Below are 21,125 nucleotides of genomic sequence, written 5' to 3'. Positions count from 1 at the left end.
TCTCTTCACACTTTTATATACTCATTTCTATAGTTTATATATACTTGCCACATCCCTGATGCAGTCCCACCTTTACCTCAAACCACTCACTTTCTCCATTTCCACTTCTAATATAGGCCCTACTACTCTTGTAAAAAGTCTTGACTGCCCTTAACTACTTTCCCCCAATCCCATTGATCTGCAGTACTTTCCACAGTGCCTTCCTGTCTACCCTGTCATAAAGCCTTCTCCAAATCCATTAATCCCTTCACATCACACGTCTGGCAGCATTAGCTGCCCAACGTGCGATGTTGCGTCATAATCGCATTATAAAAAATAGTCAGTGCTCAATCGTTCGTTCTCTTTCACCCATGAATTTTGATAACCATAGAAAATATGATGAAGACAGTTTAGAGAGAATGGAGGTTACGTAGGTATGACTACAATAAATATAATCAAGACACCGACGTCGGCATCATCGCGTACCCACTTGCTCCTCATGACGCCTACGTAGGCGTCACCTTATGGAAGTGGTTAACCACTTCACTACGGGACTTAAATCTCGCGGGCAGCAGCCAATGCCAACCGTACGACGTGTCATAATAATACTCGCATCATAAAATATAGTCACGGCTTATATCGATCGTTCTCTCTTTCACCCGTGAATTTTGAAAACCACAGCGAATGGGATTAAGAGCAGATTAGGGAGAATGTAAAAACACAGGGGCGACTACAATAAATATAATCAAGACACCGATATGGCAGCGTCGCGAATCCACTTGCTCCTCATGACGCCTACATGTGCGGCACCGTATGGAAGGGGTTAAGGCCCAAAAAACCATCCTTACCTTTTGCCAAAGTCTTCTCACAAATCTACCTTACCAATAAAATTTAATCCACACACCCTATATCATTCCTGAACCCACACTGCTCCTCACCAATTTCTCCCTCTGTTCCTCTCCTAATTTTTCAGTTAAACCCCCCCCCCAAGCCTTCCCAACTACACTTAACTGATCTTTCTAAAGCTACTACAATCAAATTTATCCCCTTTTCCTTTGTGAAGTGGAATTATACAGGCACTCCTCCAGTCCTATGGCACTTTCCTCCCTTAGACACACATACAACAACTTCATTAGCCAGTCCACTATTACTGTACCTTCCTTTTTGAAACATTCTGCATGACACCCTTCCAACCCAGATGATTTACCTGATCTTAATATTTTTAAAACTCCTTTTACCTCATCTTTTCTATCTTTTCCATTTTCCTCTCCCATCACTAACATTTTCTTAGTGTGTCCCACTGCCACCATCAATCCCTCTCTATCCCTTCAACATTCAACAGCTCTCCAACATACTCCATCCATCTTCTCCTTACTGCCACCACTTCCATTATCATCTGTCCATCTCCACCTTTTACCTTCTCAGCTTGACTTTCCACCCCTTCCTCTCTTAACTTTCTTGCAAAACATCTTTTTATTTTATATATAGGGTGTGTATATATATATATATATATATATACATACATACATACATATTAGGGAGAAATATCAATGTAGTTGTATTGGGAGACCTTAATGCTAGGGTAGGAAATGAACCAATAGACAGAGTGATTGGGAAGTATGGAGTTCCAGGTAAAAATCGTAGTGGAGAAATGATGGTGGAGATGTGTCTTGAAAGAGAGTTGATGATAGCAAATACAGTGTTTAAGAAGAAAGTCAAGCATAAGTACACATGGGAGAGGGTGGTGGATGGAAGGGTGGCAGACAGAGCGTTAATGGACTATGTAGTGGTGACCAGGAGTATGGTAGGAAGAGTTAAGGATGTACATGTTTTAAGGGGAGAGAGTGGGGGAATATCAGATCATTTTCTGGTGGAAGGTAAAATGAGAGTGGAGAATAGGTGGAGAAAGAGGAATAGGGCAGGAGGTAGGGAGGTACTTAGAGTGAACTGTTTAAATGAGGAAAAAAAGGAGAGTGAGTTTAAGAAGAAACTGAAAGAGGAGTGGGAGGGAGTAAAGGATAGAGTAGAACTAGGAGTGGAGGAGGAATGGGGATGGTTCAAGGAGGGAGTCATAAGGTGTGCAAAGATGGTGTGTGGAACAAGGAGGGCGGGAGGAAAAAGAAGGAAGGGTAGTGAGTGGTGGGATGAGGAAGCAAAGAAATGTGTAGAAGGGAAGAAGCAGGCATTCATAGATTGGCTGCAAATTAGGACAAGGGAATCATATGAGAGGTACAAAGTAAAGAGAAGGGAAGCTAAGCATAAGATAAAGGAAGCAAAGAGGAGAGCAGATGTGAAATGGGGTAAGAGTATGACAGAAATTTTTGAAAGCAATAAAAAGATGTTTTGGAAGGAAATTAAAAGAGAAAAAGGAGGCGAATCAAGTAGAGAAGAAAAGGTAAAAGGTGCAGATGGAGAGATAATAATGGAAGAGAAGGCAGTGAGAGGAAGGCAGGCAGAGTATTTTAGGGAGTTGCTAAATGTGAAGGAGGATAGGGAGGGAAAGGTAGTTGCAGTGGGAAGTGCTAAGAAAATGACCGTGATGAGTGAGGAAAATGGAGGAGAAATAGGGAAGGATGAAGTGAAAGCAGCTGTTAAGATGATGAGAGCAGGTAAGGCACCTGATCTGGATGGATGCCATGCAGAATGTCTGAAGAAAGGAGGTGCAGTGATGGTGGACTGGCTGGTGAGGTTGTTTAATGTTTGTTTGAGAGAGGGTAGAGTGCCGGAGGACTGGAGGAGTGTCTGTATAGTTCCGCTTTACAAGGGAAAGGGGGACAAGTGTGAGTGTAGTAGTTTCAGAGGGATCAGCTTGTTGAGTGTAGTTGGGAAGGCTTATGGGAGGATCTTGATTGAGAGGATTAGGAGAGGAACAGAGGGAGTAATTGGTGAGGAACAGTGTGGGTTTAGGACATGTAGGGGTTGTGTAGATCAGATCTTTGTATTTACCTAGTTGTATTTACCTAGTTGTAATATACGGGAGGGGAGCTATGCTCGTGGTAACCCGTCTTTGTATCTCTCCGCATCAAGTTTTATCTTAAAATCTTGTATAGTGTTAGCACATACTGTTTTGTTGTCTAATTTGTTCCATGTATTTATCGCTCTGTGTGGGAAACTGTTCCTTTTCAAGTTTTTTCTATAACTATCCTTTTTCAATTTTTTTCCGTGTCTTGTTTTACCGTTGTCCCACATTAATAGGTCGTTCCTGTCTAAAACTTCCATTCCTTTCATTATTCTGTAGATAGCAAATCTCCTCTTTCTCTTCTTTGTTCCAGAGTTGGTAGGTTCAATTTGGATAGTCTTTGCTCATATGTTAGTTCGGCGAGTGTCGGTGCTAGTTTTGTTGTCGCTCTTTGTAATCTTTCTAGTTTCTTAATATTCTTTTTGGTACTGGGTGTCCAAAGTGATGCTGCGTACTCGAGTTTTGGTAAGACAGATATGTGAGAAAGCTATAGGAAAAGGTAAGGATGTTTTTTGGGGGGTTTTATGGATCTGGAAAAAGCTTATGACAGGGTAGACAGGAAGGCACTGTGGGAGGTACTGCAGATATATGGGATAGGAAGAAAGCTGTTAAGAGCAGTCAAGAGTTTTTACGAGAGTAGTAGAGCTTGTGTTAAGATTAGAAATGGAGAGAGTGAATGGTTAGAGGTAAAGGTGGGACTTCGTCAGGGATGTGTTATGTTGCCCTGGCTGTTCAGTCTTTACATGGATAGGGTGGTGCGAGAGGTGAATGCAAGGGTAGTGGGTCAGGGGTTGGATATGATTAAAGAAAATGGAGAAAAGTGGGAGGTGAGGCAGCTGTTGTTTGCTGACGACACTGCGCTTGTAGCAGGATCAGAGGAGGGATTGAGGAAGTTAGTGACAGAGTTTGAGAAGGTGTGTGAAAGAAGGAAGCTGAAGATAAATGTGGGTAAAAGTAAGGTGATGAGATGTACAAGGGGAGAGAGTGACAGCAGGCTGGAGGTGAGCATAAAGGGTGAAAGACTGGAGGAAGTGGATAGTTTTAGATACTTGGGTGCGAATGTGGCAGGAAAGGGAGGATTGGGGGTGGAGGTAGAATGTAGATTGAGAGAAGCGAGTAAATGCCTTGGTGGATTGAAAAGTGTAATGAGAAATAGACATCTGGGAATGGATGCTAAGAGGAGGTTATATGAAGGAGTGATTGTGCCAACAGCATTGTACAGGGCAGAAACATGGAACATGAGAAAGGAAGAGAGAAGGAGTTTGAATGTGTTTGAGATGAAATGCCTGAGAAGTATGATAGAGGTTACTAGGCTAGAGTGAGAAATAAGGAGGTGAGGAGGAGAACAGGGGTGGAAAGGGAACTGGGAGATAGGGTTGATGAAAGAGTATTAGGATGGTTTGGACACATGGAAAGAATGAGTGAAGAAAGATTAGTAAAAGAAGTGTGGAAGGAGTGAGTATGAGGGGGCATCCTAGGATGAGATGGATGGATGGGGTGAAAGGGGCATTACAAAAGAGAGGAATGTCTGTGGAGGAAGGATGGGAGAGGACAGAAGATAGGGGTGAATGGAGAGGGGGTGTGTATAGATGATGCTGTGATGCATGAGGGGGAGTGGGTGGGGGATGGGGGGTGAGGAAGTATGTATGAGAAAAAAAATTGACACAGCCCGAAGGGATTTCTCCCTGTCCTCTCCTTTTTTGCATGAGGGGACAGAGACGGGGGGTTGCCGAATTTATAAAGCGGCCTTGCTGTGGATGTACTGTGTCTTGCGACACAGCTTCTGACCCAGGGCAGTGGACAAGATGCAGGGATGACCCATCATCCAGAAGGTGCCAAGATGAGAGGGAGTGAGGAGGGTGGAGGGGAGTGGAATATATAGGAAATGGAATGGGTGGGAGTGGTATCTATGCCTTTTTCTTTTTGGCTACCCCCCATGTAGAGGGAAAAAGCCTTTGGTATATATATGTATGTATATATATATATATATATATAAGCAGTGCAGGAGGGCACAGTACATCCAGCAGGACTGTTTCATATACATGGCAACCCTCTCTCCTCATCCTCTCCTGTGGAAAATAGTGAAGATTCAGCCTAAAGGGATTTTCCCCATCTTCTCTATTTTCTGCATGAGGGGACAAGGAGGGAGGGTCACCATGTAAATAAAGTGGCCCTGCTGTGGATGTATTATGTCATGTTGCATTGCTTCTCACCTAGGCTGTGAGCGGGAAACAGAGATAACCCTTCATCCAAGAGATGAGAAAGAAAAGGTAAGTGGTGGATAGGAATGGATGTGTGCCTTGGCTGGGTACCTCTCTTATGGAGTAGAAGCCCTTAGTATATAGATATGATGATTGAATATAATGTTGTAAACTCCCCCTTATCAGGAGGCTAGGACAGTGCCCCTTACACAGGACTTTGTAGTGTGGAATTTAATGAACCATGCCCTTGGTTGACTTGCTTATGGCATGGTTCAGACTGCCGCCTCTGTGACCTCTGTAACTAGTAATGACACTCTAACTTGCTCAGCCAGTGAGCATGTAGATATAGATTTATTTATTTACTTAGAGCTAAGGTGAAAGGGAAGGAAATAGGTGACAGATGGAAATGGGATGGGTAGGGGTGGATGCATGCCTTGACTGGCTGCCTCCCTTGTAAGGGGAAAGAAATCTTTTGTATATAGATATATAAAGGTTTATTTATTAATTTATTTGTTTATTTTTGTGAAGGCAAGTGAATGCCAAGTTTGAGGCAGCCATTTTGGAGCTTTGTCATCAGCAGCCTACAGTTGCCAACTCAAGACTGCAAACTCAAGTGGAAACTTTGGCACAAACACCAGAGCAATTAGTTCATGTATTGTGCAAGTCACTACACAATATAGTACCCAATGTTATCCTGGCTAAACGAGAGGTAAAACTTGTGTTTAACTTGAGTGTTCAGTATTTTGATGTGTGAATTTCAGTATTTTTAAGTTTTATAAAAAAAAATTACTTCCACTTTTTGCATTCATTTAATTGTAGTAAATAAGATTGGAGCTCTGCTCATAGGGTAATGATGATTATTGCTTTGAGGTTCAATAGGTGAAACCCTCAGCCCCACAGTAGTTGGCAAATATCCTCTGGCAACTCTACAGATCTCACTGAGTAGAAATTTTGGACTGTTGTCTGTGTTGTATTAGTATGGGACTGTTTCTATATCACCTTTGTATGTTTCTTCCCTAAGTTCTGTTTTCTTTACTGCCAGAATAAATTCAAGGACTACAGAATCACCTTTACCTATTGGGCACTGGTGATTCAGTATATCAGTCTCCTTAGATTGTTTTGATAGGATGAAGTCCAGTCTTGTTTGTATATCTTTGAATTTGATCCTCTTTATTTCACTCGGTGGATCAGTCATAATATTCATTGTTAGATTCAACAATGTATTGCCCCATGAATCCTCACATCCACCTGTTCCCTACTTCCATTTCACCTCTTTACAATTAGTCTCACATCAGTTATGTATGTATATATATATATATATATATATATATATATATATATATATATATATATATATATATATATATATATATATATATCTTTATTCAACCACAAACAACTTTTAATTCCATGCCATCGCAATCGAGACTGAAGAATCGCTCGATGGAGACATTTTGTTGGAAATTGAAACGTGGACGAGCCGAGGATTCGAACCCAGCTAACCCGTAACAAAGTTACAGTGACTTAAACCAATGCGCTATCAAGAGAGATATAAGTTGAGTACGATTTTCTTATATTTGTATGCTCGAATTACATACATCTACACGAAATATCGCGTTCAACCCACCTCCGCTATGATATTGCATTTAGCTAGAATTAAAAGTTGTTTGTGGTTGAATAAAGATATCAATTGATCGCTGGGAACCATTCAGTGTAGATGTATATATATATATACAAATATATACATATATATATATACAAATATATACATATATATATATATATCAGGGGGGAAAAAATACTTTTTTTTCATTACCAGAGCCATGTATATATAATTATCAAATGTTCATATTTATACTTAAATTTATTTACTTTCAATTACTAACCAAACATTTGATTCTATTTTGTTTTCTCATAAATACACGAACGAGGTTATAAATGGGATTTCCCAGTTTCCCTCCTAGGCCTCGAGCGAGTTTGCATATGTACAGTGTACGTATGCATGCGGTGATGTGGTATTGGGTATGGTGCATTGTACATGTAGTCAGCGCGTTGATTGGGCAGCTAGCTGCATGCAACCAATGAACTTCCCTGCATACAGGTACCATGCAATTCGCAACTAGCGACATTATGTAGCACGATAGTCGTGTAGAGTCTAGTCAACATGTACTAGTATACGCGCGCATGCAGCTGATATGAAGCTAGGCTTGGTAAGCCATTGAACTGTAGCAGCTATACTGCGTACACATAGGTACGTACATCAAAAAAATAAAGTTGATTGATGCGTTGCGTTTATGATATTGATTGATAATGCAATGATTGATCATGGGTAAGTTGTGTTTGCTCTGATCCTTTCATCAATGGTGATGGGATTCAGGGATTGCCAAATGATGGATAATGCATGAAAAATGTTTAATCTTGCCGCGGGAGCGATTTTTTTGTGGGGGATCGCTCCCGCTATTGGATTTGCGAGAGCGACATTGGAACTTTCCCGAGCGAAACCGCTCGTCGCTCCCGTGTACTTTTTTCGCTGATATATACTGTATATATATATATATATATATATATATATATATATATTGATAAGTATTTTAGACGAATGATTTGGATGATGGAGAACATAAACACAGGGGAAGGCTCGGAACCCTAAACATTCTAACATTTTGTTTGTGTAGAACTTCTTCAGAGAGTGTACGGAAAACTGTAATTGAAGTTTATGTACTAAACTTGATTATCTTTTCGGATACTTGGGAAAGGTCATTTTTCTGGCGTGTTCTAGAATTAAAGTACTAGTTTGTTTAGCTAAATTGATAAACCCTCCTTGATGGTTCGATGAATTCCTAGTTGAAATATATGCTGATTGTACAATTCTTCTAGTGGATTTATCAAAACCTTTATGTAGCACTTCAGCTCCTCTCCAGTTTGGGAAACAACAAATTTTTCCACATGAACTACTAAACAATTAGATGTCCTCTGTGCTTTTATGTTCATAAATTCTTTTATCTAATTCCCTTGATGACTCGCCATAATATGCCATTGAGCAACTATTGCACAGGATTTTGTAAAAAAAAAAAAAAAACGTAAAGACACTAGAAAGAATTCAAAGAGCAATGACAAAGATGGCACCAACACTAAGCAAGTTGACATACGAACAAAGATTGGACAAACTAAACTTATCAACTCTGGAACAAAGAAGAGAAAGTGGTGATTTGATAACCATCTACAGAATTATGAAGGGGATGGAAATCCTTGATAGGGATGACCTACTTAAATGGGACAGAAGAAATATAAGAGAACACGAGAAGAAACTTAAGACAGTTACAGAAGAGATCTGAAAAAGAACAGCTTTCCACATAGAGTAATAGATACATGGAACAAATTGAAAGAGAAAACAGTGAATGCTAAAACTATACATGATTTTAAGAAAGAACTGGATGCAGAAAGATACCACTGCAGGTCACTATGAGCATAGTTCTTCTCCCGCAAAATACAACTACCGATAGGTAAATACACACACACACATCAGAAAGATGGAAACGTAAACCAAAAAAGAGAAGAAAAGAAAAAACTAAAAGGCATACACAAACATGGACGGTATGATTTCTGGATTAAATGAATTAAACAACTATCTGTTAATAGAGAAACCAGACATAATGGGAATTGTGAGGCAAAATTGGAAGGTCCTATACAATCAAGTATGGTGGGACAAGGATTATACAACCATTGGTTGAAAAATAGAACAGATAAATAGGGGGGTGACTAGAAAGGGCTTGAATGTGATAAAGATAACAGAAGGTAAAGAAAATGTGGAAATGATCACATACATACATACATATACCAAGGCTTTTTTTCCCCTTACCAGGGGGGTAGCCAAAAAGGACAAGGCACAAAAACATTCCCACCCTTTCATCCCCGAAAACACTCCACACCCCTCCACCCTCCCTCCCATCTTAGCACCTCCTAGATGACGGGTCATCCCTGCACCCTGTCCACTGCCCTGGGTCAGAAGCAGTGTCGCAGGACACAGCACATCCACAGCAAGGCCACTTCATTAAATCGGCGACCCCCCCTCTCCGTCCCCCCATATAAAGGAGAGGACGGGGAGAAATCCCTTCGGGCTGCGTCAAAAATTTTTGCTCACACACACTACCTCACCCCCATTCCCCCATCCAATCCACCTCATGCATCACAACATTTTCCATATACAACCATTCTCCATTCACCCCTGTCTTCTGTCCTCTCCCGTCCTTCCTCAACCGACATTCCCCTCTTCCCCAAAGCCTCCACATCTGCCTTCCATACCTCCTTTACTAGTCTTTCTTCACTCATTCTTTCCATGTGTCCAAACCATCCTAATACTCTTTCATCCACCCTATCTCCCAGCTCCCTTTCCACCCCTGTTCTCCTCCTCACTTCCTCATTTCTCACTCTATCCAGCCTAGTAACCCCCATCATACTTCTCAGACACTTCATCTCAAACACATTCAAGTTCCTTCTCTCTTCCTCTCTCATGTTCCATGTTTCTGCTCCATACAGTGCTGTTGGCACAATCACTCCTTCATATAGTCTCCTCTTAGCATCCATTCCCAGATTCCTATTCCTCATTACACTTTTTAAACCACCAAGGCATTTACTCGCTTCTCTCAATCTACATTCTACCTCCACCTTCACTCCACCCTTTCCTGCCACATTTGCACCCAAATATCTAAAACTATCCACTTCCTCCAGTTGCTCTCCCTTAATGCTCACTTCCAGATTACTGCCACTTTCACCCCTTGTACATCTCATCACCTTACTTTTACCCACATTTATCTTCAGCTTTCTTCTATCACACACTCTCCCAAACTCTGTCACCAGCTTCCTCAATCCCTCCTCTGATCCTGCCACAAGCGCAGTGTCGTCCGCAAACAACAGCTGGCTCACCTCCCACTTTTCTCCATTTTCCTTAACCATCTCCAATCCCTGACCCACTACCCTTGCATTCACCTCTCGCAGAAAGTGTACAGTAGTATATGTGCCCCCAAAAAACAAAGGCTTGGTCTGATAGCGATCACTCAAAATTACTGAGAGACACAAAGAATGAATTATCTGAGATACTGATAGATGGAGGAAACATAGAATTATTGATGACTTTAATGTAAAGGAAATAAATTGGGAAGAATTGACAATACAAAGGTGGAGGGGAACTATGGGGCAACATTCTGGATTCGACCATTGATTACATTGACTCAATGGATCAAGGAAAATACTAAAGAAACAATGAAGAATCATCGAGACTAGACTTGATATTCAATTCTGAGCCTGAAATCGTTGACAAAATGAATTATAAGACACCAATGGGGAAGAGTGACCACATAATGATAGAGTTCGAACTTTAGGAACAAATGAAGCGAGAAGAAATGAGAAACACAGAGAAGGAAGATTAATGTACAACAAAACTTTGTAAAGCTTAGAAAAAAAAATCAAAATGCTAGTTGGGAAAATTTTTCAAATAATGAAACAAAGATGGAAGAGAAATGGAACATATTTAAGGAAAAATACAAGGAGGGAACAGATAAATATGTACCTAAGAAAAACAAAAAAGGGTTTACATAAAGTGTTGGTATAACAAAAAGTGTAGTGATGCTAAAGATAGAAGAGACAAAGCCTGGAAAAGATGGAAAAAAAGAAAAAAAAAAAATGGCAAACATACATCAAACTGAGAAATGAATATGTAGAGCCTTAATTTTGTTTTTTAATGCCCGTGGATTTTTGGCTTTATAAATAAGGCCTGGCTTAAGCATAAAACCTGCAGCATTGCCACACATGATGACAGTCACATGGTCCTTGTGGGGCTTGAAGCCTGTCCTCTTCACTTCATCCTTGAAGAGGAATGTACGCGAAGCATCCTCTTCCAAAAAAGGCCTGTTTCGTCCATGTTAAAAACTTGCTCAGGGAGGTAGCCTCCCTCACTGATAAGGTTAGGAAACTCTTCCTCCACGTAACAATGAGTAGCATCGTTGTCAACTAAGGAAGCCTCACCATACAGAGGCACGCTTTTGAGGCCATATCTTTTTTGAAATTTTTCGAACCAGCCTTTGCTGGCTGAAAAGCCTCGTCCTCGAGGAGGCGAATCACTCCTGGCAGCGCTAGTACTGGCTTGAGGTTTGTCAGGTTCATCAGCACCTTCTTCAGCCTCTTCATTGTCGTCATCGGGCAAGATTTGGTCGTAGAGAGCTTTGGCCTTTGTTCTGATCATATTAGTGTCCAAACTCACTGTCTTTTCCCTACAATCAGCAATCCACAATGCCAATGCAGCTTCCATTTTCACAATTCTCTTATTATGCGGAGTTACCACATGTTTTGCTTCCTTAATGAAGGTTATTAAAGCAGTTTTGCAGATGTTTGCTTCCTCTTTCTTGATGTACCGCACTGTAGATTCATTCACGCCACAATGGCATGCCACAGATGCATAACTTCTGCCCTCTTTGATCATATCTAAAAGTTTCACTTTTTCGCTGATGGTTATCATCTTCTTCTTCCTCTTGGGCGCCCCAGAGGAATCTTTCGCAGAGGTACAGCGCTTAGGCGGCATTGTAAGGGCCTATCTAATCAAAAAAAGTTATCGCTTAAACAAAAAAAGTTATTGCAAACACAACACTAAGATACAGTATGCGAGACAGTCAACAGCGTGGACGAGACTGGCGAGACACAACAAGGGAAGATGCTGGATGAGGCTGCAATGATGCGCAGCCAATCAGCTCACGGGATGAATCCACTTGTGCTCTCATTGGTCGATGTCGCACTGGGAGCCAATCACGTGCCTTGTATGAGTGCCCGTGGCATGTACAATACAGTACAGTACAGGCATACAAAGCCTCTGAGTCAACTCATCTCTTTGTTTGGCATGCAGGGAAACCTTCTCTCTCGTGCGTCAACATGAAACAACATGTCTTTCCACAATATGGCTTCCGATATGGCTGTATTTTTTTATTTTCATTTTTTGATGATGATTTATTTTTATTTTTTTATTTTTTTTTTTTTTCATGAATGTTTTGGAAAAACCTGCGAAGCACTGAAGCTGCAAAAATGTGAAGCGCGAAGTGGCGAAGGAACACTATATATATATATATATATATATATATATGTATATATATATATATATATGTATATATTATATATATATATATATATATATGTATGTATGTATATGTATATATATATATATATATATATATATATATATGTATGTATGTATATGTATATATATATATATATATATATATATATATATATATATATATATATATTTATAATCATTTTTTCCAGTAATTATCAAGCTCATGGTGTTGGTGGGATATATGCCATTCTAAAGTCATTGTAAAGAGATTATCTAGGGGCCTGCATTTTGTTTTCCTTAACTGCAGTTTTGGGGCCATTGATGAGCTACACAAGGTGATTCAGCAGGATAGACATCATAGAAGATTATCTCTCAACTGTCTCCAAAGCCTGTAAACACTCTTTCATCACCTTGATGGTGCTGCTCTGAGGGGCAGGTATTCAGTCTGTAGACTGGATCCCTGAATTCTGTTTCTGTCAACTTTCATAATTTTTCTGTCACTTTCTCATGTAAGAAGAGTTAATAATTGTTCACTGCTCCTCAGTCCGTATTACTAGAAGCCAGTGAAATATAAACTGTTCCATATTAATAACAACAGATGATAGTTCAGAGTTTCTTCCCAGAGAGGTCTGTGTGAGGGCTCAGAGTTACCAGCTAATGTAACTATGGGTTTCCAGTCAGTGAAACTCAATAGTAACTATTGTTATTATAAGCTTTTTACTTCAGTCTTGACATTTTATGTTGGAAACTAGGTTTTTTCTTAGTAGCTGATATTAATCTACTATACCTTAATTTTGCAGTCCTAAGAGCATGTTTTAATAATATATGTGCTTGATTTTATGGTTTTAGGAACTACTACCACTACTGGTGTATGGTGTGAGTCTGCATGAAGATCCAGAAGAAAGAGAGAAGCTGTTGCATCTCCTCTTCAACTTGATCAAACGACCAGATGAACAACAGCGGCATGCAATATTAACTGGACTTGTAGGACTTGCTCGGGTTTTAGGAGCAGCAAAGTTAGAGGCTGAGCTCTTACCACAGTGCTGGGAACAATTGACACATAAGTATACAGAAAGGCGATTACTGGTTGCACAGTCAACAGCAGCTCTTGCTCCTTATACCCCTGCCCCTCTTCGTAATTCCTTGCTCCTTTCAATGTTGCACCAACTCTTAGGGCCTGGTGGAGAGAAAGAGCCATCTGTGAGAGAATCTGCATTAACCAGCCTCGCATTAATTGTTACCTACTTAGATGACTTAGACAAATTGCCAAGTGTAATGGACACTGTCATGGAGTGCTTAGAGGAGCCAAGTTCTCAGTCACATGATGCAACCTCTGCCTCTTTCTCAGCAGTACATCATCTCCTGCCAGCTGTTGCTATGTGGGCACTGGAGGGGAATGTGCTGTATCAGGTATTAGAACCACTGACCAAATATATATTGCAGCACACACTTTTACTTCCACAAGATGGGCAAAGTAATATGAAAACAGACCACCACCTCATCACCCTGACATTAATGGAAGCTTTGATAGCTGTAGGACCATTCATAATAGCAAATTTGATCAAGACATGTCCACCAACAGAAGGAGAGACAGGACAAGAATCAGTAAACTTTGTGTCCCTCCCTGCTGCTGCATGTGCTCTAGAAGAACTGGATGTAATCCTTGGGGATAGAGAAGAAGCAGAGAAGGGACTAGCACGATTTTATCATTATGTATCTAAGGAATGGTACAAAAAGTGGCCAGAACTTCAATACATTACTGAAAATTTTATTCCGGCCCTTGTAGAAGTCTTGGTCCCAGTTTCTGCAGCAGAAAATGATATTGTCCATGGTTTTGTCAAGCTTTTTTCAAAGCTCTCTTCACTTCTAGGACCACAAATAACAGAAACCCAAATTGTCCCACTCTTCCTCAAACACCTGGATGTGAGTGACTCAGCCTTGGATTCTGTGAGCAATGGCCAGACAGGATTGACTCGAGCAATGGTAGTGGTTTATGCTGGTTCTTTTCTCACAACCAATCAATTAAGTAGTGGGTCAGAAGAACTGGAAAAGTTCCTCTCTAGACAAATCAGCATACTTTCCTTGTGTCATGCTCCTCAGGAAGCACTCTTCACCACCCTCACTGTGCTGCTTCCTCTTCCCCACACTCATGAAGCCATTCTTGGTGCTCTGTGGTCAGGAGTTGTTCATAAAAGCCCATTGGTCAGAATATGTAGTGCAGCACTGTGGGGTCTAGTTATTACAGGCATAGAAGAAGCTGTATTAGGTAACCGTGTCATTCCAGCCCTTGTTACACTGGCAACAGATCCTGATCCCAGTGTGAGAGCATCAGCAATCCAGCCTTTGGCTTCAGTTTTAAGTGTGACCAGTAAAAAAGAGGTTAGTTTAATAGTGTATAATATTATGTATACAAGCATTGAAAGGAATGTGTGTAGCAATGGTTGTCCCTACTATTATGTATGGAAGTAAAACCTGAATGATGAATGCAAGATAGGAAAGTCATGTGGAGGCAATAGGGATGAGATGCTTGAGGAGCTATGTATGGAGGTAAGAAATATAAAATAAAGAATGTTAATGATAATATGGTTTAACATCACAAACTCCCCTGTATTGGGAGGCTTTGTAGTATGGAATTTAATAAACCGTGCCCTTGGTTCAACTTTGCTGATGGCAGGGTTCAAACCTCCATCCCCTCAACCTTTGCCACAAGTAACGACAATCTAATCTGCTCAGCCAGTGAGCTTCCTAAAGAATAATAGTAATATGGATAGACTTTAGTACAGATGGGAATGGGAGAAAGAGTAGAATAGGCCAGCCAGAAATAGTTTGGGCTGTTATGTAAATGAATAAGCATAGATATCCTCAGCCGATGCACAAAATGGTTGTGCCATGAATGAGGAGAAAGGAAAAACTGAGAAAAAGGTCAATGAATTAAGTGAATGAAGCCATAAGAATTCATAGGCAATATGTCAGACAAACCAAAAATTTGCTAAACTAAGGAGATGATCTGAGAAGGGTACACCAGGGATGATCTGGTAGTATTGTTAGAAAAGAAATGGGGTACAATTTTTTTATGGTGTAAGTAGGAAAGGATGAAAAGGACAAATGTGATGGGAGTGAAAGGAGTGAGTATGGCCCTCTCATATACTTAACCACCTTATTCTATGAGTAATGACCAGTTGAATGGACAAAATTACTGTTGATGATTATTGCTATAGAATGTACATAATGTGCTGGACTAATTTTTCTATAAAAGTAATGATAAATATATCAAGAATTTATTGTTTTATGTAACATAAGTATTCATGTTGATGACCAGTGGTAAATCTGATGATAACTGTTCATTTTATCACCATTATTTCTTGGGAATAGATAATTGTTTATGCAAATGAAAATATCTAAGATTACCATGCACAGTTGCTCCTGGATTCATGGGGAATATTCAAATGAATGAAGGATGTCAGAAAATCTAGTTTACACTAGGGCTCCCAGTTTTTCTTTTTCTAAGTTATCATTGTTGAAATAACCAAATACATGTACAGGTTGTGGATAAGGTTGAGCTTCAACTGGAAAGTGTGTGTGAGGAAGGCATTCTGCTTCAAACTCCACCTTTGCAGTTAGCATTAGCCAAGACATGCACTGCTCTTGCACACTCTTCCAGCCACACACTTCTCTACAAATGTAAGTATTGATTTTATATTTTGCTCTGAGGTGTTCCAGGATGGGTGGAGACTAGGTGCACGCCTTGGCTGGCTACTTCTCTTATGAGGCCAGACTTTTTTTATTCACTGGGTTACGGGCCCGCCGACATTGGAAAACCCGAAATCAAAATAAAATCAAAACCAGTGGAATTCCTCATTTTTTATTTCCTCTGAACTGCCAACTAGCACTGGTATAATGATCAGAGTAAAAAAAAAGCACTGTGGGCCTACTGTTTGTACATATGCATGTGTGCTCATCAGCCTGGCCAATGAGAAGGTATAAATGAAAAAAAAAAAAAAAAAAAAATCACCGGCCTGACAATATGACCTAAAAGCTTTATATAGATAAATGTGTTGGGGGCATTTTATTTTATTTTACCTTATTTTATTTTATTTTATTATTATTTTTTCTTCTTCTTCCCCACCCTCTGACCCAAGGGGAAAGATCCATGTTGCCCGTAACCCAATGAATAAAAAAAAAGTCTGGCCTAAGGGGGAAGAATCCTTTGGTATCAAGATTAATAGATTATTTTTATGTGTTCCTGATGAAACACTACATCTGGGATATTGGCTGCATGCTATTGTGGGGTCAAAAGCTACTCAGTAGCATGCAGCTGATACTTTTGGGACTATATGGGCTGCCCCCATAGAGACCAGAGCCACACATAATTTTGAAATAGAGGAAATCTTTATTCATAAAGAAATGATACTACTTTATTATACTATGACTGTCCTTCTGATATGCTGTCCTCCCACTCTTAAATTGTCCTGTACCACTTTTCTGAAGATTTCCTTTTTTGCCAAACCCTGTGGTAAGAGAGAAAGAGTACTGCCACCAAGTGTTCCCGTTTGAGTCGTAGAAGGCAACAAAAATGGGATAGGGATAGGACTAGGCATCCTACTCTCTGTAGCCCCAAAGGGGACATTCCTAAAAAAAATCAAAGGCATAATAGGGTCTGGGAGGAGTTTTCCAACCAGAACCCTAAGGTTTGGGTCTTTTAATGTACTTTAATGTGTGTGGATGTGGTACAGATAAAAGTGAAAGGGAAGAGATAGGCAGTATGTTTGTGAGAAGAAAGATGGATGTGTCGGCATTGAGTGAAACTAAGTTGAAAGGGAGGGGTGAGTTTAAGTTTAGGGGTGTAGTTGGAAGGGTGTAAGGAGTGAAGAAAGGATGAGGAAAAGAAGGAGTGGCTATACTAGTATGTGAAGAGATAGGTAAACATGTGGTGGAATGGAAGGTTTCTTTAAGGTAAATGTGGATGATGGTGAAACTGGTGTAGTGTATGTATGACCATTGGCGGTTATGTATCTATGTATTTATAGGATGTACAGGTATATGTATGTATATGGTTTGCTCAGGGCTCTCCCAACTGCCCTATTTCATAACAACCTGTTTCCCAACCTATGATGTGTGTCATGAGTTCATACATTGGTCGTTAACTGTTGGTTGTAACCACTTGTTTGTGTTGGGTTTCAAAGTTTCGCAACCGACCTGACGTTGCAGCCAGCTGAGTGTAAATAAATGAGTCAGAGTAAAGGAGCCAAAAGCGTCGGTTGTGTTTTTTCAACCTCAGCATCTACAAGCTATCTAGGCTCTCTGCAGCAGTAGTTTAATAGCAAAGATAGAACTCGCGGCCATCATAAACAAACTCTCCATGGACCTTCGTTTGCTACTGGAGTTTGACAGCACGATGTAGTCAGTGGCAGAGTGGTGTGAGAAGTTAGAATTGATGTGCTGGCTCTGTGGGGCTACCAGTCTACATAACATTGTACCACTTCTCGCTGGAGGCGTGTTCTCCGTCTACCAGCAGCTCAGCAGCACCAACAAAGAAACCTATGACAAGATAAGGACCACCCTCACCTCGGCATTTGCCGTAGACAAGTTCATTGCCTACGAGCAGTTTGTAGCCCACAAGCTACATGACGGCGAGTCGGTCGGTTGTGTTTGGCTGACCTGTGCTGTCTGGCCATGCTATTTGGAGGGCTACCAGATGCTGGATTGAATTTTGCTTTTGAAGCCAGCCATCCCAAATCCACTCACCACATCCTGAGAGCTGGATTATGCCTTGAACACATTGGTCTCAATCAACTTGTGGCCTGCACATGAGCCGTCCTGGTGGAAGAGAACATGGACGCCTTCAGTCTCTAGTCAGCAACAACACCGGGCAGCCCTGGCATCTGCTGATATTCTATGTTAGGCCTGTAATCAGCAGAACCATTATGCTCTCTACTGTCTGGCACGATGCAGCCGGCGCTTGGGAAGATGTGCCAATGTGTGATGTTATGGATGCAGGCATCCAGACCACATCGCCTCATCATGCCCGGGAAACGGATTGGGAGGAGTGGCACCAGCACAAGCCTCCTCTGAATTATCAATGAATGATGCACTGCCAAGAATGTAAATACTAGTGAACGGCAAGAACTGTAACACCCTTATTGACACTGGATGTACCAAATGCATGCCCCCTTGTGTTTGCGCTAAACGAAAGAGAATGTCCACATGACTACAGTGAGTGGTGAATGATATAAGTGTATGGAACGGGCAAGGTACAGATACAATTGTTTTCAGGTGCATCTGTGACTGTGAGTGCACTTTTAAACCCCTTAACTACGATTTCATTCTGGGCATTAACTGCATAAGAGCCTTGCATGGAGTGACGGTGCATTCGTCAAATGTGTGATTTAGTATCGAGGACTGTGAGGTTTCAGCCACATCAGTGACTGGGAAAATTGGGGACATAATGAAAAGGACTTTCAAGTGACTTATAACTTAGAAGCAAACATGTGGATGGTGTCATGAAGTGGTGCAGGGACGTAGGGCCGCTGCAGTTCCAAAACACTACCTCGGAGTATTCAGTGCCATGGAAGGCTTATCAAGAGTATGAGAATGAGCTGGATCAGTGGATTGAGTACAGCTGGTTGGTCCCATTGATGAAGGTGTTCATGGGCCAGCAAAAGGAACCATTCCTCAGATGGCGGTTGTGCAGCAAAACAAGAAAAAGGTGCATCCAATGCTAGACTTCCGGGAACTTAACACTCATGTTGATGCGCATACAGCTAAAGTTGACGTCTGTACAGAGAAACTCAGGGAGTGGTGCAGGCATTGTCAGAAGGTCGCATTCATGGATTTATGCAAAGCATATTTACAGATCCATGGTCAACCCTCATTGCGGTCGTACCAGATGGTAGTATTTGGAGGGCAATGGTACTGCCTGATAAGACTGGGCTTTGGATTGAACATTGTGCTACTTGTCCTGAAGAAGGTCCTAAGCACTGTACTGAGGTTAAACAAGAAGTTCAATCATGCCACTTCACTATACTTGGATGACATTTTGGTCGACAAGAGTATTGCATCTGTGGCAGAAGTCAAAGTCCATGTGCACCGCTACAACCTCGCCTGCAAACCAACTGAGCAGCTGTCTGAAGGTGCTCACATGCTCGGCATCAGAGTCTGGGATGAGCACAGCAGTCTGTTTTGGAAGTGTGACAACCCAGTTTGTGCGATGCCAGAGAAGCTGACAAGACACGAAGTTTTCTCTATTTGTGGACAGCTGATGAATCACCTGCCAGTGGGTGGGTGGTTGAGAGTGGTGGCGTCATACATGAAAATACATGCCAATGCAGCCACTAATTTGTGGGACGACGAGGCTACCAATCCCAAGATATGTAACATGCTTGTTCAGACATTAAAATGCGTCGAAGAGTCGGACCCTTCTCAAAGATGCTGGGATGTGATAGGAGATGAAGCCACAGTATGGGTGGATGCAAGCTGTCTTGCACTGGGGGCTGCCATAAAGGTGAATGGTGACATCATAGAAGACACAAGTTGGCTACGGAAAAAGGAATGCTCCCACATCAACCTCTCCAAGTTGGATGCTGTTGTCAAGGGACTGAACCTTGCGGTCTCCTAGAAAATGAAAAACCTCACTGTGGTTACAGACTTGCAAATAGCATACCATTTGGTTACGGACATTTTGTCAGGAAAAGTACAAGTGAAAACAAAAGCCACCACAGAAATGTTAATTTGTAGGTGCCTAGAGATGCTAAGATCCATCATTGATGAATATGGCCTGTCTCGACATGAAATTCATGCCTTCTGCTGAGAACAAAGCAGATGTATTGACCAGAGTAATGACAACAGTCTGTTCTGAGCAGGATATTGCCAAAATCCATGAAACCACTGGGCATCCAGGCATTAAGCGCACATTATATTTTTGCAGACGAATCAGTCCAACTGTTCAGTGGCAGTAGGTTGAAAGTTTTGTCCACACGTGTCAAGTGTGCCAGTCCATCAACTCTTTGAATTCTTTCTAATTTTATTGTCTTTTTTTCTTTGTGCTAGGTGCCCATAGTGTTGCAGCATACTCTAGTTTATGTCTTATTAGTGTAACCACTATTTTTTTACCATTTCTTCATCCATGTAGTCGAAGACCACATTCATTGATCTTAATAAGTTAAAAGTCTCTCCAAATAATTTACTGACATGTTTATCAGGTGTCAAGTCACTTGAGATAATCATTCCCAGGTCCCTTTCTGAATAAACTTTTTTGACTTCCTTGTTTCCTGGCTGTTCAATCTTCACATGGATGGGGTGGTGCGAGAGGTGAATGCAAGGGTAGTGGGTCAGGGGTTGGAGATGATTAAAGAAAATGGAGAAAAGTGGGAGGTGAGCCAGTTGTTGTTTGCTGATGACACTGCGCTTGTAGCAGGATCAGAGGAGGGATTGAGGAAGTTAGTGACAGAGTTTGAGAAGGTGTGTGAAAGAAGGAAGCTGAAGATAAATGTGGGTAAAAGTGAGGTGATGAGATGTACAAGGGGAGAGAGTGACAGCAGGCTGGAAGTGAGCATTAAGGGTGAAAGACAGGAGGAAGTGGATAGTTTTAGATACTTGGGTGCGAATGTGGCAGGAAAGGGAGGAGTGGGGGTGGAAGTAAAATGTAGATTGAGAGAAGCGAGTAAATGCCTTGGTGGATTGAAAAGTGTAATGAGAAATAGACATCTGGGAATGGATGCTAAGAGGAGGTTATATGAAGGAGTGATTGTTCCAACAGCATTGTACAGGGCAGAAACATGGAACATGAGAGAGGAAGAGAGAAGGAATTTGAATGTGTTTGAGATGAAATGTCTGAGAAGTATGATAGGGGTTACTAGGCTGGATAGAGTGAGAAATGAGGAGGTGAGGA

General features: G+C 41.2%; 1 protein-coding gene across 1 annotated transcript in view; it reads left to right on the top strand.

Moving 5' to 3' along the window:
* Positions 1–21,125, top strand: part of LOC143034652 (RAB11-binding protein RELCH homolog) — an 87,732-nt gene that overhangs the window by 27,194 nt on the left and 39,413 nt on the right. The window contains exons 7-9 of the mRNA XM_076201009.1: positions 5,668–5,848; positions 13,088–14,617; positions 15,781–15,919. Of these exons, the coding sequence (XP_076057124.1) occupies positions 5,668–5,848; positions 13,088–14,617; positions 15,781–15,919 (1,850 nt within the window). The remainder of the gene's footprint in view (positions 1–5,667; positions 5,849–13,087; positions 14,618–15,780; positions 15,920–21,125) is intronic.

This window comes from Oratosquilla oratoria, chromosome 17 (assembly GCF_046742065.1).
Source record: "Oratosquilla oratoria isolate Oo_2021 chromosome 17, ASM4674206v1, whole genome shotgun sequence".
Lineage (NCBI taxonomy): Eukaryota > Metazoa > Arthropoda > Malacostraca > Stomatopoda > Squillidae > Oratosquilla > Oratosquilla oratoria.
The sequence above is the reverse complement of the archived record's forward strand: the minus strand, read 5'-3'. Positions and strand labels throughout refer to the sequence as shown.